Here is a 17,462-nt window from a genome sequence, read left to right on the forward strand (position 1 = left end):
GTAGTTGGAGGAGCTCTATACAGTATCCGCCTGCTACTGTGGAGAGCACCCATCTGTCTGAGGTGATTCCTTCCCATGCGTGGGTGAAGTTGGAAATGCACCCTCCTACTGGAGAGGCATGGGAGGGCACCTGAATCGGATAGTCACCGTTTTTGTGGAGGGGTACCCCGTCGAGATGAGTTGCCCCTGCCACAAGCTCGGGATCTACGTGGACCTCTAGGATAGTTCTGGGAGGACTGACCTCGATTATTTCCCCAGGGAGCCCCTTGGCTTTGATTGTAATTGGACCCCTGTTGTGAACCTTGGCTGCGAAAACGGCAAAAATTGCCATTACCCCTCTGGCCGGGTGGCTTGTTGGTGAGCTGCCCTTAAGATTTAAGTGTGTCATACTCCTCTTTGGCTGTCTTAAGGGCATCCTCGACGGCCTTTCCAAAGAGCACATTGGGTTTGATAGGCATGTTAATTAGGGTGGCCTCAGTTTCTAGTTTAAACCGCGATTGCTGCAGCCACGTGTAACGTTTAATAACAGTACCCTGTGCAATAATCCTTCCGGCCTTGTCTGCAGCTTCAAGGTTGGTCTTAAGTAAGCAGCTTTACACTGCTCTGCCTTCTGCGGTCACCTGAGCTAGCTGGGACTTCAGTGGTTCTGGGGCAGACGACAGTAAGGCCAACACTTCCTCCCATTTGTGGCAGTTGTAACTGGCCAAAAGGGTTGTGTTGTTTGCAATTCTGGTCTGGTAAGCCGCGGAGGAGGCAACCTTTCTGCCCATTGTGTAAAAGTTCTTGCTCTCTTTGTCGGGCGGGGCCTCAGAGGAAGCAAGGGGGATGCCCGCTCTCTTCCTAGTTGTAGTTACAACTAACGAGTCAGGCTTTAGCTGACCTCTAATATACAGTGGGTCTGAAGGTGCGGGTTTAAATAGCTTCTCTATCCGGGGGTTTACAGCCCATGTAAGGTTAGGGGTCTCCAATGACGGCTGTATCTTGCGCTGTATTGACTTGAGGAGAGGAATAAACTGCGCCACCTTCTTCTTGTCCCCAAAGATTTGTTCTAAAAAATCCTTATCCTCTTGTACCTCCTGGGTCTCTATTTGAAAGTGCTCTGCTGGCCTGGCTAGCACTTCATTCAGAAGGGGTTGGTTGTCAATTGGAGAATAAGTGATAGGGGGGTCCTGATCAATAAGTGAGTCTACAGGATACATATTGGCCTCTGGGTCAGCCTCTTGGCCTTCATCGTCCCCATAATAAGGGTCTGCTGCATCATCCTCGCACTGAGGGTCTGCAACCTCTAAAATAGAGAGGTCTTTGTGTTCGGAGTCTGGGTCATAGAGCTCTAGGATTGTGCTACGCACTGAAATTTCAGTACGAGACATTTAGTAGGGGATTGAGAAGGTTGAGCAGAGACTTGTGACCCAGAGGGAGCAGTAGTGGGGGGAGTGGAGTGGAAACTCTCGAAATAGGCAGGGTCCTTTTTTCGTAGAAATTGGCCATAAAGGACATTCTCCTCATTAACCTGTCTATGTCTTGTGCTGACCACTGTACCGATCTTGGGATGACCAAAGGTTGGGAAGGAAGTCCCAAATCTTCATCTGTAGGAGGATTTACCCCAGATTGTTTAGGCCTGGCCTCTAGAGAGTTATCCTTATGAGGGATGGGCCTAGAATCTTGAGTTTTTTCTTTAAGGGGTTTTATCCCTATAAGGGCTCTTATCCCTATGAGGGGTCTTTGAGAACTTCTTCTTGTGCTCTTTATCCCCCCCCGCCGCCCGAGCCGTGTTTATCCGACTGTTTGGGGCCTGGTACCTAACCTGACGCAGAGCGTCGATTTTCAGGTGCGGGTAGGGCCGTGGCATCGTCTGCGGGCGATCGGCCCTCGGTGGGAGTTTAACCCGTGACACCCATGCTGTCTTTTGATGGTAGGGCCCTGTCGTGCGGCAATCTCGAGCGAGAGTCCCAGAGGACAGGGATTCAACTGACTTTTCCCTGGGTGTTGTGCGTTGTCGACCGCTCGACCCATGTGTCGAGTCGCGACCTGGGGTTATGTGTTTAGTGGTGGATGGAACTGTAGCACTTCCGCCGGCCGGGTGTTGTCCCCACAACAGGGCCGCTGGCCTGTCCTCCGGGGTCGGGGGCCTGCGCTTGGGTAGCCAAAGCTACCATGTCGCCCTCGCCGTCCGAAGCGGCTGCGTTGGTGTCATCACTGAAAGCACCTTCTACCTCCATGGCGAGGAACCAGATCCCCACAGCTATCCAAGGAGGCTTAGGCTCTTTGGCATTGGGCGTTGCAGCACGACATGTTTCTCATTCTCCTCAATCTGCCGAGGATTCAGAAAACCCTAGCAAACTCCATCTGCAGGGAGTTGCGCTCTTGCCACAAGGTTGAGTGCCTGTCTTAATGGAACTAGGCGCGATTTTGGGAAGTTTATGGAAAATTCTAGCTCCTGCTGACACAGCATGTGAATCTATGAAAGATCCAATGCTGGAGAATTTAGGGCACTACAATGTTATACAATACACCATATGCATTGCATATTCCTTTAATACTTCTAACCACCCATCTCACATTTAATATCTGCCAAATGTCCATGTAAAGCATTGCAAAGCCGTCTAACTCACGTAGTATCCTACTCCAGAAACGTGTTTTGCCACTCCTTTGCCTGTTCGGATTAAGGTCTTACACCCTAATCCTGCAATGAATGGACTGTTGTCTGATGAATATGCATGCATTGCTGTGGCACAGTTAGACATGTTTCCTGAATTTAAAAGAGGATTTCTATTTTCTATTTGTCATGTGATGGTTACCAAATGTGCAAATGTGATATGTCTCCCGAGTTTAACAGATGTTTTTCTTACAACTGTAAATCCGGGGATTGGCCTGACATGTATGTATACAATGGAATGTATCGCTTGGCGGTTATTATTTTACAAATATGCATGTAATGTGCATGTAAAGCATTGCCGAACCTTCATCTTTGAACAGTTGCTTCATGGATCGATCGATAGATGTGCACGCTGCACGTTTAGTGCCCTGTCCCATATCAGACGGCTTAGTCCCAGAGGTAATTCGATCCAGCCATCACAAATTTACAGACATAACAAACCGCACAGCTCTTCTACCCAACACACAAAACTGCTAACATAACAATTTGGCACTCCACACATACAACCAATTTTAGTCTAAGTTAAGTGTATAGAAAGGTGCATGAAAAGAGGCTTGTGAATATCAACTACTTTGTGAGTGTCAGCCTGGGAACTACCAGACAAGTGTGTGTGGACATGCATATCTGGCAGTAATGTATGTAACTCTGTTCTTACTGTTCTTCCGTTCATGACTTATGCATGGCTTACCATTGTGAAGATGGAGACTGTTTTTGAGGCGTGGCTGTGCTTTACAGCTAAAGGAAGCTTTTTAAACTGGATACAAATGCTTGATTGTGTACTTTGAATGCTGTTGAGGCAAGCTTCCAGAAATAATTGAAAACCTATTCTACTTTTGGAACTCCTACAGTACTTGCCTGATGAAGGTTGCTGCCACAGGCGTATTCCAAGTTACTGAGGTGGAACTGGAGTACCTTTTCCTCTAGTTCAGTAAACTGAATACCAGACTCTTGCATGAACGTTTTGTAGATCTCCTGTATCTTTTCTAGAGAGAGAAAAAGTACAGGAATTAAACCCAATACAACCACAGTTTAATCAATTCTGTTCTCAGCAAAGGATGGTAGTTTCCAAAATACCCTCAATTAAACAATAATGCATGTTCTTGAATAATGCCTCCAGACATATTAAAGGCCTGAGACAAGCGAGGTCTGGCCCTTTCTGCCCAGGAAGGACCCCCCGCCGAGTATTAGTAGCTAAGATTTCATGGAGTGGTGTTTTTTTAACTTTTAAACCTTCTTGTGTTTTTCCAGTGCTTCAAATATTTGGAATTTTGGAATGTGTGTTGATCAGCGTTTTCCCAATTTCCCAAAACAAATGCATACAACTGTGAAATATATACAAACAATGTTTACTGTTGCTTGTATGGCATGTTGAATCAGCAAAGTCAGTGTATTACAAGTAATGCAAAGCCTAAAATACTTTATGCATAAGAACAATATTGCTTTAATTAGAAGTATCACTTATTTGGCACTAGAACCACAATCCTAACTGGCACGTAATTAACTCACATTCTTTACATTAACTTTAAAAAGCCCATGGATCGGCTTCACTGAACGTTTAAGGAAAAGGCTGGTCTCTGCTATTTTCTTTAGGTTTTAATTAAAATGCAGAACATTTAACATTTGGAGACCAGCTTTTCTTCAATTTACAGATTTTCCCAGATGTACTTTAATATTTCAATTGTATCCTCCATGGGCAATACAAAGTTAAAAATAAAAGTTGTAAAAACATCAGAGGCAATTTTGTCTGCAGACAAACTGACATTTCTTTCAACCTGACAAACTTTAAAACGATCAGGGAATGTTCCCGCCAGGCCTGGTCATTTATTTTGTGAGCAATAAACTCATATCTAACCAGACCCAAAGCACTGCATTCACTAATTAAATGATGCATTCTGAGACGCACTTACTTCACACAAAAAGGCTACAACGCTTACCATGCGCTATAATGAGATATCACTAAAAACTGTGTCAAAATGTATTTCCGTATGCTGCTGTAGAAGTTTAAGTCTAAATATAGTGTTTACTGTCAAAGTTGTTTTAGAAATTCCAGTACTGTTTTCACAGTGCTTGCTATGAGTTAACCATGATAAGGCAGAACACAAGGTAATTCTGAGGCAGAGCTGGCAAGACAGCCATGTTCACCAAATGTTTAAATATTGTAAAAGACTTGCATCAGATGGTCAAAGCGGAATAACGTTTATTGATTTTATAATCTAAATGAACAAATTACTTACCTCTCCGTAATGGGCGGTTCACTGTTCTTGATTGGGAGTTGGAGCCCTGCCCAGCAGCTGATGCTGCTTTCAAACCATTTGACTCCCGGACCGCTGCTTTGCTTTTCTGTCAAGTGTAGTTAACTTTAGAAACCACTTACCAGACCATACAGACCAAAAGTTCTTAGACTGTGGTGGTGTTGTCCATGAATATCCTCACCACCTTGCCCTTGAGGGACAGAAGGAAAGACTTGAGGGCCCATAAGACCGCCCGCACACCAGGATATTGATGTGGAGATCCTTCTCCTCCAGCAACCCCAGGCCTCTGGCGTGCAGACGGCCGGTGTGGACTCCTCAGCCCTCCAGGGAAGCGTCCGTGGTGACCATCTCCTGATATGCAGGGTTTTGAAACCCTGCCCCTCGGACTATGTTGAGTGTATGCCTCACCACCTCACTGCCCGACGGAACTCCTCGTTGAGTGGGATCTTGTCCATGAAGCTTCCGGACACTTGTATCCAGCGGGTGTCCAAGAACTCCTGAAGAGGACACATCTGCAACCTGCAGAGCCGGATAAGGTAGATGCAAAACAACATCATGCCGAGCAGCAACTTGATGGTCCGCACTGTGGCAGTCTTCAGTGACAACAGCCATTGCACTTTCCCTAGAATGGCCACTATCCTCTCCTCCGAGGGCGACGCCAGGCAGGAGACCGTGTTGAGCCTGCCTCCTAAAAACAGAGCGTTCTGCGATGGTGTCAAGCAGGACTTTGGATAATTGATGGAGAACCCCAGATCCATCAGCAGCTGGACGGTCATCTCTGTTCGACAGCCACCTCCTTTGAATTGGCCCGGATGAGCCAGTCGTTCGAGGTACGGGTCCATGTGTATCCCATGTAGATGTAGATGGGCCGCCACTGGTGCCAGGCACATCGTGAACACCGTGGGAGCCTACTTTATGCCGAAAGGGAGGGCCTTGAACTGGTAGTCGTCTTCCCTGCAACACAACGCATAGGAACATTCGATGTTTCCTGTGGACAGGGACGTGGAAGTAGGCGTCCTCCAGATCCGGCAATGCCAAAAAGTCTCCTTCCTCCAGTTGGCCGAGCACGTGCTGCAACGTGACCATCCTGAATTTTTGGGACTTGAGGTACTTGTTGAGACGCCACAGGTCTAGGATGGGCCTTCAGCCTCCGGTCTTTTTTGACTAAGAAGTATCTCGAATAGACTCCGGAGCTCCAGAGTTCCCTTGGAACTAGCTCTATCGCCCCTTTTTGTAGCATAGCCTGTACCTCCTGCAGGAGCTGAAGGATGTGGAGGGACCCGCAGACACTTTTGCTGAAACTCCAGGTTATGTCCGTGGGTGAGAGCATCTAGCACCCATCTGTCAGTGGAGATCTTTTCCCACTCGCTGACGAATAGCATCAGCTGGCCTCCCACTGGGGTGCATGGGTGGGGGCCCGACGTCCTGGCCGGTTCAGTCCTGTTTCGCCTCCTGTGTTCCGCTTTGGGGGCTTCAACGGTGCGGACCACCACCACCTAGGCCTCCTGGGTCGTGGACCGGGAGGACTGACAGTACAACGAGGAACCTTTCGTCAACTTTCCTCCAGAGGCGCGAAAGGAAGAGTGGTACTGCTGGAAAGTGCCCAGGGAACAAGCCGTCTCCGGATCTTGGCAGAAATTGGTGGCCTTCAGCCAGCCTCGACGACAGAGGCAGACACTGTTCCCCATCTGCCAGAAACCTGTGTCAGCGATGTCCAGGGCCACATGGTAGCATGGTCCGAAGCCACTTTCCCCTCCTGGAAGAGTGTGAGCGCCTCCACCCACTTGTCGTAGGGCAGGAACTCCAGAATCGGGGCCAGCTTGTACCACAGTTCCCTGTCGCACCTGGCCAGGATTGCCAGTGCGTTGGCCGCCTTGACGGTCGCGACCATGGCATGAAACTATCCCACCTCATCCGTTGGGGACGCCTTCCGCTGCAGCGATCCACCCGCTGTGACGATGTCATTGTGGCCGTGGCCGTCCCGGTGTCCATCGAGGGAGGACACCTGGCTCGGGTGTGGAGGTTGATGCAGGGACAATGGATGGCACTTCCTCTTTTTTGCCTGCGGCATCCTTTTCTGGATTTCTGACACCAATGTGTGAATGGTCAAAAAGGATGTCCAGAGATACATCTCTCGGCTGAGCCGGAGTGGTCGGCACACTAGGCCACGCGCCGCCGTTGTCGCAGTCGTTTCTGCCGTCATCGTCCTCCAAGTCCTTGTGGACCGTGTGCACAGACTCCTGGCCCTCCTCGTCCGAGGACGAAACATCCATGTCTTGGGGTACGGCCTGTGGCTGGCCTGGGACTTCATCAGCCCCACCTTTTCACATTGAGGGGTCGGAGCCGGGCTCAGCAACGGCATCCTCTTTTCCGGTGTGCCAGCAGGCTTTGCCACTGGCCTAGCTGAGGCCTCCCACCTCGGGGGGGTAGGGACAACCTAGGCGCAGTCAGGGCTACCTTCACAGAGTCAGCCCCCCTGTTCTTTGAGAGAGCGGCAACCACCATCTCAATCATCAATGACGATTTCTCCTGCGCCGCCTGGGCCTTCTTGGGCAGGTTGGCTATCTTTTCTTCCACCCAAGGCTTCTCTGACTTCTCCCACAGCTTAGCCGGGTTGGGCGATTTCCTTTTTTGAGGAGGAGTTCGATCAATGGCTGGAGATGGAGGCAGATGGTGAGGTTGATCGCACCCTGCCCATCGCGAGACCCGCGTGTGCGGCAACTCTGATGTAAACGGATTCACAGTGCTTGGCCTGGTTTTGGGCCCCCATGAATGGAGCGCCCTCAAAAGACTTAGAATCCCACTCTTCGGACCGGCTGGTCCTAGGGGAGGCATGACCCTGCTTGGGGCATGGGGAAGAGTACTTGGCGCCCAGCCACGCTGCCAGTCTACTGTGTCAATCCTTCATCATTCTCTAGGAGAAGCCGAGGCAGATCTAGCGATCTCCTTCTTTGTGGTCCTGGTGAAGGCAGTCAAGGCATTGAAGGTGTGTGTCCTCCACAAACACATTCCGCAGTCCGCATCTGGTGCAGAGCTTGAAAAGGGAACCTCCTTCCTTCTCCTCCGTCATGGTCGGAGGTGCAGAGTAGGACTGATGGCCTTACGGAAACTTCAATGAAAATCGGCAATCCTTGCCCTTAAGGGGCGCTGAAATTCACCGACAAACAGATCCCGGCTTGTCTGCAGATGGAGAGAAGAGCACGCAGGCTCTGATTAGGCACCAATAGAACATTCTCAGTCGAAATAAGGCAAAAAATGTAGAATAGCTCACGGAGCAGAACTCAAAGATGCCCAACACTTGAATGTGCGATAGAAATCTGAAGATAGCTGCCAGAGGAGGGGCTATGGTAGAGGGCAGTCATTGGCTGGGGGCAGTATGACTCAGAGTACAGTGATTGGTTTAGAGGAGAAATACTGTTTGTAAGTGAAAGTGAAATTGTTTTTTCTTTTACAGAGGATTCCCGGCCTAATGACAGGTAATATTCATGACCATGTAAATCCATGCCAGACCCCATGCTGGAGAACTGCTAAATAATTCTGGACATGTTGGAGGCCAGGGGAAGGGGGGCAGTTGGAATGCATCTGCTAGAGTTTCCTATTTTATTGAACTCATGGGTTCGTTTTCAGATTGTTTTCTGCATAATATTAAGGTCAGGGGGCCTATAAAGAAGGGCTGGTTTAATGACGTTTGTATGGAGGCCAAGAGACTACTCCTTGATGCCTTGAAATCAAGATGCTCTCGGCTCAGGCAAAACCAGCAGCCACTTATGGGGCAGAAATATGGGCCCACTCAAAATGCAACAATGTGGGCCTGGCTGAGAGAACATGTTTGAAGAAGCTATTAGGACTCGCAACAAGTTGCCCCCCTTTGTCTCCCATTTATTATGAATTGGGATTAACCCCAATACAAAAAGACGTCCAGCGTTGGCCTGTGCTATTTTGGCTTACATTATGGCTGACCCCCGAACTACAGATTTTCCGAGAGGGGTATCTCATATTTGGGATTCGGAGGGTAGGAAGTCCTTACCTTGGTTCCAATATGTAAAGAAACTTTTGGTTTGTATGGACATGGCTGACCTATGGTTATGCCCACAGAGAATAGCTCGAAGCGATGTTGGTAAAACCAAGGTGGCTTTGCTAAGGCTGCTAGAGATTGACCTGACTAGCGACTGCTTAGAGGTGGGTGCTGGCAGACTTTATTTGAACTCCAAATTAACAACTGGGTTTGAACCCTACCTTGACTATGTTGTCCGTCCATTGGCTCGTAACCTAGGTTTGGATTGTCACAATTGAGCCTGGCTTATCGCACATCAAAATGGTAACCTTGTGAGAATGACCTTTGCCCAGTTTGTGGCTTATCCAAGGAGATGGTGCTCCACTTTTTGTTCTTTTTCCAAGGTTATCGTGTTGGACGAGGCAAATACCTAAAAACAATATGCAATAATTATGGCATTCGCAGCACAGGCCTGGTGCTGCATCTATTTAGGAACATGAAAATATGAGTGTGGTTTACTGTGTTGCAAGCTACTTGGACTTGGCATGGAGAGTAAGGGGCAAAATCAAAGGAAGGAAGAGGACCGCGAATGTGGTCATGGAGGCACACATGCCTCCATCAACAAACTTATGAACTCTATATAATTTTACTTTACATTTGCTTACAATTGTAAACTATGCCCTGGTGACTATTGGGAGCAGTTGAAAGGGTAGGCTTGTCAAATCATGTATCAAGTTATATATTTCCTTGTGCTTTTATCTCTGTTGATTCTGGTTGCACTTATGTAATATATGAAATTATAACTTGCCTCCTTGTTTTTAATGCATCACTATGTAATTAACTGGTAATTCTTTTTTACTATAGCTTTGTACCTTTATGGTATTAATGCCGAAATAAAGATGAAATGATGATGGGAACCATCTTTTATAAGCCACCATTAGGTCCCATGCTGCCCATTCTGACTTTGTTGGGCGACCAAGGGGCAACATATATAGAGCCACTGGTGCCTGGAAACCATGCAAATGGTAGTGGTGCACAGTATAAATCAACATAGCATACCACAAGACCTAATTTTCACCTTTTCCCCCAAACCACTAAGCAGCTAAAGGGCCACCAAACAGCAAGCGGTCAATGAGCTATGCAGCATAAGGGTTAGGTTGGGAAACTGATAAAGAATCGGTTTGAGGAAGGACTAATTAATTATTTCTGGCAATGGATTTCTTCCTCCCACAGATTTTTGATCTTTTATAGATACCCAAAGCAGCACCGAACCATGGAAGAGAGTGAATAGCGTCAGATCCCCAGCTAGACCAGCAAACTCTGGAGTATTGCACAACCAAAGCAGGCATCCTGACCCAATAAATGACCCAGGCAGTAGTATTTGGCAAATGTGTGCAGGGAAGAAAACAGGGATGTTGCTCTGCAGAGCAGGAAAGGCTGCCAATCTTCTCCTAGAATGGACTCAGAACTTCTGGCACATCCTTCCCAGCCAGATGATACAACTCGGAAATGCAGAGGACGATCCACCTAGGCAGGTCCTGCTTAGTAACAGCCCAGCCCGCATGAGCCCCAGCGAATCCAACAAAAAGCGTGTCATCCTTCCTGATGTTACTCATCTCAAAAGACAGAGGGGCTGATTAACCTCTTGCGGTCCAGATGGCAAAACCTCTCAATCTTAGAGGGATGAAGTGGAGGGCAAAACACAAAAAAGAATTATTTGAGAGAGATGGTAATCAAACAGTCTTGGGGAGGAAGGTCTGCTTACCCCTCACGGTCACCTTTTTTACTTAGATTAGACAAGGTATGGAGGTTTCACAGAAAGAGCCTGGAGCTCATTCATTAAAAGCAACCAAGAAGAATATATTAAGGGTGAGCAACCACAACGTTCAAGAAGGTAGAGGCTGAAAGGGGCTGCCATAAGAAAGGTAAACCCTATATTTAAATCCTACACTAGAAAAACAAACCGATGTGCAGGAAGGGAATAGTTTCTTACCTGTAACTCCATTTCTCCAGCATTGGTATCTTTCATGGATTCACATGCTTAGAACATTCCCCGTCGACAGACTGGGAACCCTCGGTACGCTTATAAAGCCGTTTCCCATAGCAAAACTTTCAACACTTTTGTGACCTATCTACGTCGTTTTGGGGCCGCCCACGCAAGCCCCACTAGGACGTAGCAGCATAAATGCCCCGCCCCGCGGCTCCCTTCAGATTTCGACCCCTCCAAAGTAGAATGGGGTGAAATCTAGTTATACAAGATGATTGCATTCCGGGGAGGCCGGCGGGCGCATGTGCATCCATGAAAGATACCAATGCCTGAGAAATGGAGTTACAGGTAAGAAACTATTCCCTTCTCCAGCATTGGATCTTTCATGGATTCACATGCTAAGAATAGAATGCACAGCAGTGAACCTGAAAAAGAGGAGGTGTGAATGCAATCCGGCACCCTCCTAAGCATATGTATAGCGAACCACGCTTACATAAGATGCCAATTTAAAAATACGCAACAGTACATGCACATATCAATATATATATATATGATACATTACTCACCGTAATCGTATTTCTGATGCTTGTATCTGCTTAGATTCACATGCTGTGCATAGGCCGACATCTAGTGGAAGCTGCAGAGTATTACAGTTTGTTTTTCGAAATTCGAAAATGGGCGTCGACACAGGGCGTGCCAGTAATACTATCCCTAGTGTGACGTCCACTGTACCCAAGATCCCTCACGCGTCTAGGATCCTCAGATTGTATATTTTCTGACATGAGGTAGCATGAGGAGTAGCAGGAGTACAGATAATCCAAGCAGATAAACAGAAAGGTAAGACTACAAGTAATCATGCGCCTTCTCTCGGAGGGGAGGAAGGGTGGGTCGCATGTGAATCTAAGCAGATACAAGCATCAGAAATACGATTACGGTGAGTAATGTATCCCTTCTGAGGCTTGTGGAATCTGCTTAGATCACATGCTGTGCATAGATTAGCGAGCAGTACCAGAAGAAGGAGGTGGGATGTGAGAAGGGTCATGAGCAAATAAGTGTCTTAGAACCGCTTGTCCCACTTGAGTATCTGTCTTGGAATGGGTGTCAATGCAGTAATGCTGAGTAAAAGTGTGAATAGAGCTCCAAGTAGCTGCTTTGCAAATGGTGTCAAGGGGAACATTTGCAATGAAAGCCAGAGTGGCCCCAATGCCTCTAGTAGAGTGGGCCCAAGGCGTAAAAGGCAGAGTCTTTTCAGAGAGTGAGTAACACAGCTGGATACAGTTAATAATCCACTTCGAGATGGCACCTTTAGAGACGCGATCCCCCTCTCTGCCTGTAGCTACGGAGACAAAAAGTTGATCTGTTTTCCTTAGCGGTCTTGTTTTATTTACATAGTAGAGGACCGCCCTACGCACATCTAGGGTGTGTAGTTTCACCTCAGCCGAGCTTTGCGGGTTCTGGAAGAAAGCCGGAAGCTCGATGGACTGGTTTACATGGAATTTTGATATAAATTTAGGTGAGAACCTAGGGTGTGTGCGTAAAACCAGTTTGTCTTTATGGATAGTAAAGAAGGGATCCTGCACTGACAGAGCCTGAATTTCACTGACCCTTCTTATAGAAGTAATAGCTACTAAGAAGGCCATTTTATAAGTCAGGTGTTTGAGACTGCTTTTATGCATGGGTTCGAAAGGGGGGCCCATGAGCTTGGCTAGCACCACATTAAGGTCCCACCCTGGTGGTGGGTTTGAAATAGGAGGGTGAAGTCTCTTTACTCCTTCCATGAAGGCTTTAACTACTGGTACTTTCCACCACGACACCTTGCTATGGGAAGTGGTGTAAGCCGAGAGGGCTGCCAGGTGTACTTTCAGTGAGTTAAAAACCAATCCTGCATCTAGCAGGTGGAGCATGTATGTAACAATAGTGGAAGGAGTGCAATCAACCGGGTTGATTTGTCTACTTTGGCACCAGATAACGAACCTCTTCCACTTGTCAAAGTAACAGTGCCTTGTGTTTGGTTTCCTAGATTTCTTTAGGATGTCCATACACCTCTTTGGCAAATTGAGATGTCCAAACTCTATGACCTCAGGAGCCATGCTGCCAGGTTCATTGAGTTGGGTTGCTGGTGCACTGTTTGACCTTGGTGCTGGGACAGTAGGTTGTACCAGGCTGGAAGTTTGATGGGCTCCCACACCGCCATCCTGCGTAGGTGTGGGAACCACAGTTGTCTTGCCCACATGGGAGCAACTAGGACGAGTGTCATCGATTCCTTGTTCATCTTGTTCAACACTCTCCTGATGAGAGGAGTTGGTGGAAAAGCGTACGCAAACATCCCTGAACAGTTCATCCACAGGGCGTTCCCCTGGGTGTCTGGTTGGGGGAACCTGGATGCAAATCTTGGGCATTGTCTGTTTTCGCTTGTGGCGAATAAGTCTATAGTGGGGAAACCCCACTGAGAGAAGAGATCTTCTATGACTTCTCTGTGAAGAACCCATTCGTGTTCCTCTGGGAGGGAGTCTCTGCTCAGAGCATCCGCTAGGGAATTGAGCTCCCCTGGAACATGTTGCGATGACAGGAAGATGTTCCGTCTGAGTGCCCATATCCAGATTTTCTGGGCAAGCTTGGACAGATTTTGCAAGCGAGTCCCTCCTTGCTTGTTCAGGTAGAACATGGCTGTAGTGCTGTCCGTCCGGATTTGCACTGACAGGTTTAGTAGATGGGGCTCGAATGCCTGAAGCGCTCTGAATACTGCCAGAAGCTCTAGCAGGTTGATGTGGTTCTTGGCCACTGAGTGAGACCAGAGACCCTGAGCTGTGTGGTGGAGATGGTGAGCTCCCCACCTCGTCAGACATGCATCTGTAGTGACTACTGCCTGTACTTCAGGATCGTAAAAGGGTTTCCCCTTTGCAAGATTCTCTCTTGTCCACCAGTGGAGGCTTTGTACCAGTGTTGGCGAAACGACCACTAGATCGTCCCACTGACCACTTGCCTGAGACCACTGTTTCGCCAACCATTCCTGCATGGGACGCATGCGCAGGCGCGCGTGGGGGACCAGGTAAATGCATGACGCCATAATGCCCAGTAAACGCATTGCTTTGCGTACCGTTATTTGTTGACCGGACTGATAATGCGGAATTTGCAGTAGTATATTCAGAATTCTTTCTTCTGAAGGAAAGATCAACCCCTCCTGGGTATCCAGGATTGCTCCTAGGAATTGTTTTGAGGTGCTTGGCACCAGGCTTGACTTCTTCTCGTTGATTGAGAAGCCTAAATCGTGGAGGAGGTCGATAGTCCTTTGAATGTTTGTCCTGCAAATTCCTGAGGTTTCCCCCGTTATGAGCCAGTCGTCCAGATAAGGGTACACTGGGATTGCCTCCCTGCGTAGGTGTGCAACCGCCACCGCCAGTACCTTGGTGAATACCCTTGGTGCTGAAGCTATCCCGAAGGGCAGTACCTTGAATTGGTAGTGGCGACTGTCCACCTTGAAGCGCAAGTACTTTCTGTGCGCTGGGAACATGGAAATATGAAAATAAGCATCTTTCATATCCAAGGTTGCCATGTAATCCCCCTTTTTTAGGAGGGGGATTACCTCTTGTATACGAAATTTTTGGGGCTTGACATACTTGTTGGCAGGCCGTAAGTCCAATACTGGGCGCATTGTCAAGTCTTTCTTTGGCACAAGGAAGTAAGTTGAATAAATACCCTTGTTTACCTGGTGTCCCGGGACGAGTTCTATCGTGCCCTTTTGTAGAAGAATGGCAATCTCCTCGAGGAGAATCTTCTGATGTTCTAAGGAGTGTACTCTTTGTCGTGGAGGATGGTTCAGGGGACGCTGCAGTAGTTCTATACAGTACCCTGTGGATACTGTTGACAGCACCCATCTGTCTGATGTGATCCCTTCCCAAGCCTGGGTGAAGTTTGAAATGCGTCCCCCTACTGGGGTTGCGTGAGAAGGGATCCTGAACTGAGCGTCACTGCTTTGGTGGAGGCGTGCCGCCTCCCTTGCTGGGGCTGCCTCTGCCTTTACCACGACCTCTCCTATTACCTCTGCCGTAACCCTGGGTAGACTGTTGGTTGTTGTTCCACTGTGTACCCTGCCCCTGAGAATAGTTAGATCCTCTCTGGGAATTTTGGCCGCGTGGGCGACGAAAATTACTATTCCCTCTCTGGTTAGGGGGTTTATTGGTTAACTGGCCAAGGGATTTGAGTGTCTCGTATTCGTCCTTGGCATTTTTCAGTGCGTCTTCGACCGCCTTCCCAAACAATAGATCGGCTTCCACCGGTTTGTCTAACTATGATGCCTGAGTTTCTGTCTTAAAACCAGACTGCCCTAACCACGCATGTCTCTTGATAACAGTACCTTCTGCTATCAATCTGCCTGCGTTGTCCGCGGCGTCGAAGGTTGCTTTCAAAATGCAACCAGACACGGCTCTACCCTCTGCGGAAATCCGAGCTAATTGTCCCTTTAACGGATCAGGAGCAGAGGCTATGAGAGCCGCGACTTCTTCCCACTGATGGCAGTTGTAGCTGGCCAACAGGGTGGTGGAGTTAGCAATCCTTGCTTGATAGGCGGATGTTGAGGCTAACTTCCTGCCGAAACCGTATAGTTTTTTGCTCTCCTTGTCGGGAGGAGCTTCTGACGAAGACAAGAATGTTCCAGCCCTCTTACGAGTGTTGGTAACAACTAGGGAGTCTGGCTTCAGATGTCCTCTTATATAGAGAGGGTCAGACTGAGCTGCCCTGAAAAGTTTTTCAACCCTGGGATTGACTGCTCTGGTGAGGTTTGGGTTCACCAGGGACGGATCTATTCTCCGCTGAATGGATTTAAGGATAGGGATGGTCTGGGCAACCGGCCTCCTTTCTCCCACTAACTCTTCTGCGAAGTCCCTTTCCTCCTGTACACCGTGGGTGTCAATGTGGAAATGTTCTGCTGCGCGAGCGAGAACCTCATTTAGGAGGGGCTGGTTATCGGCCGGGGAGTCGGTAACCGGGGCTTCGTTCTCTACCGGGGAGACTACTCTGTATGTTTGCGAGTCATCCTCTTCTTCTTCCTGGTCCTCATCATCCCCATAGTAGCCCGTCCCGGTTTGCTCTTCTATCATACCAAAATCTTGGTCTCCACAAAAGGAAGCCTCTCCTTGATACCGAGAGTATGGAGTTGCATAAGGTTGTACCTCGAAGGGTTCAGACCTCATCGGGGTTTCAAACCGGGCCTTTTTACTCGGTGTGATAGGATCAGTAGAGCCTGAGGGTGTGGCCCCTTCTGGATCATACGAGAGGAAATGTTCTGGATTTTTATCATAAAAATCAGCCAACTAAGACATTCTTGACATGACCCTATCTATGTCTTCACTGGACCATTTTTTGGAACTGGGAATGACTCTCTCAGCAAGTCTATGGGATTTATCCTGAGTAGCTTTGCTGGTTGTGGACCTATCAGCAGACCTGGACTTGTCTGTCTGTTTAGGGGGGTTGGAGTGTCTCACAGGTGTGGAAGAATGTACAGGTAGTTTCTTCTGCTGTTTTCCACTCTCCCCGTGCGTAGAAAAATGTTTTCCCTGTCCCTTAGTGGCTCCGGAGTTTTTCGACGCCTGGCGTCGAGGATCGGGAGAGGTGTCCCTGTCCTTCGAGCGTGGGGCCTCGCTGGCTTTAATTGCGGGCTCCGCCTCCTGGAGCGCGGCCTGGGGGTGGAAGTCCTCTTCGTCTTCCGACGATCGAACTTCTGTTAGCCTAGGGAGTGAGGCACTCTTGGCAAGAGTGGATGATTGCCTGGCATCATGCGGCGATCTTGATCGAGAGCGCCCAGAGGACACCGAATCGGACCGTTCTGTCTGTGCCTCTTTCCGAGAACTCGACGTCGTCGAGTCTCGGTTGGACTTAGTGTGTTTAGTGTGTGTAGTTGTGAAGCGCTTGCGTCGCCGGGGGTCTTCCCCATAGCCGCCCTGCCGGACGACCTTCCGAGGTCGGGGACCTGCGCTCGGCTGTCTTTCGACGCCGTAATGCCCTCGCCGTCCGAAAGTACGGCGTCGCTGCCACCGCTGAAGGCGCCTTCCGCTGCCATGGCCGCCTGCCTGGCGTGGTGGGCCCAACGCTTCGCCGAACGGTCCTTAAGTGTCTTAGGTTTAAACCTACTACACGCTCTGCAGTTCGCTTCGGGGTGGTCCCTCGGCAAGCAGAGATTGCACGTGGCGTGCCTGTCGACCCAAGGGTATTTGCGGTTGCACTTGGGGCAGAATTGAAAAGGGGTACCCTCCATACGCACCTTGAGGCAGCGGGCTGTTAAGTGTAGGAAATATACAAGGTGTACCTATATATCAAGAGTGTAGAGTATGTACCACCCCCCACTCTCCCTACTTGCAGGGCCGAGGCCAGCGGCCTACCAGGCCCGGGCCGAGGCCAGTGGCCTTCCGAGGCCCAGATTCGTCGTGCAGGAGCCGACGGTCGATTTCTTCTCCAGCCGGCGTCGAGTGTCGAAGTTCGACGTTGGGGTAAGGAAGGATGTCAATAGATTATTATTTTATAATTTTAGCAAAAGTATGGCTAAGGCCAGGGGACTCCGCAAGATGCTTCCGACCAGTA

The 17,462-nt window shown here is 48.8% G+C and overlaps 1 protein-coding gene across 2 annotated transcripts in view; it reads right to left on the bottom strand.

Moving 5' to 3' along the window:
• Positions 1–17,462, bottom strand: part of KDM1B (lysine demethylase 1B) — a 1,796,634-nt gene that overhangs the window by 742,023 nt on the left and 1,037,149 nt on the right. For both annotated transcript variants that reach the window (XM_069613586.1, XM_069613587.1), the window contains one exon: positions 3,512–3,639. In XM_069613586.1, coding sequence (XP_069469687.1) covers positions 3,512–3,639 — 128 coding nt within the window. The remainder of the gene's footprint in view (positions 1–3,511; positions 3,640–17,462) is intronic.

The sequence above is a fragment of the Ambystoma mexicanum genome, chromosome 5p (assembly GCF_040938575.1).
Source record: "Ambystoma mexicanum isolate Mex_15411 chromosome 5p, UKY_AmexF1_1, whole genome shotgun sequence".
Lineage (NCBI taxonomy): Eukaryota > Metazoa > Chordata > Amphibia > Caudata > Ambystomatidae > Ambystoma > Ambystoma mexicanum.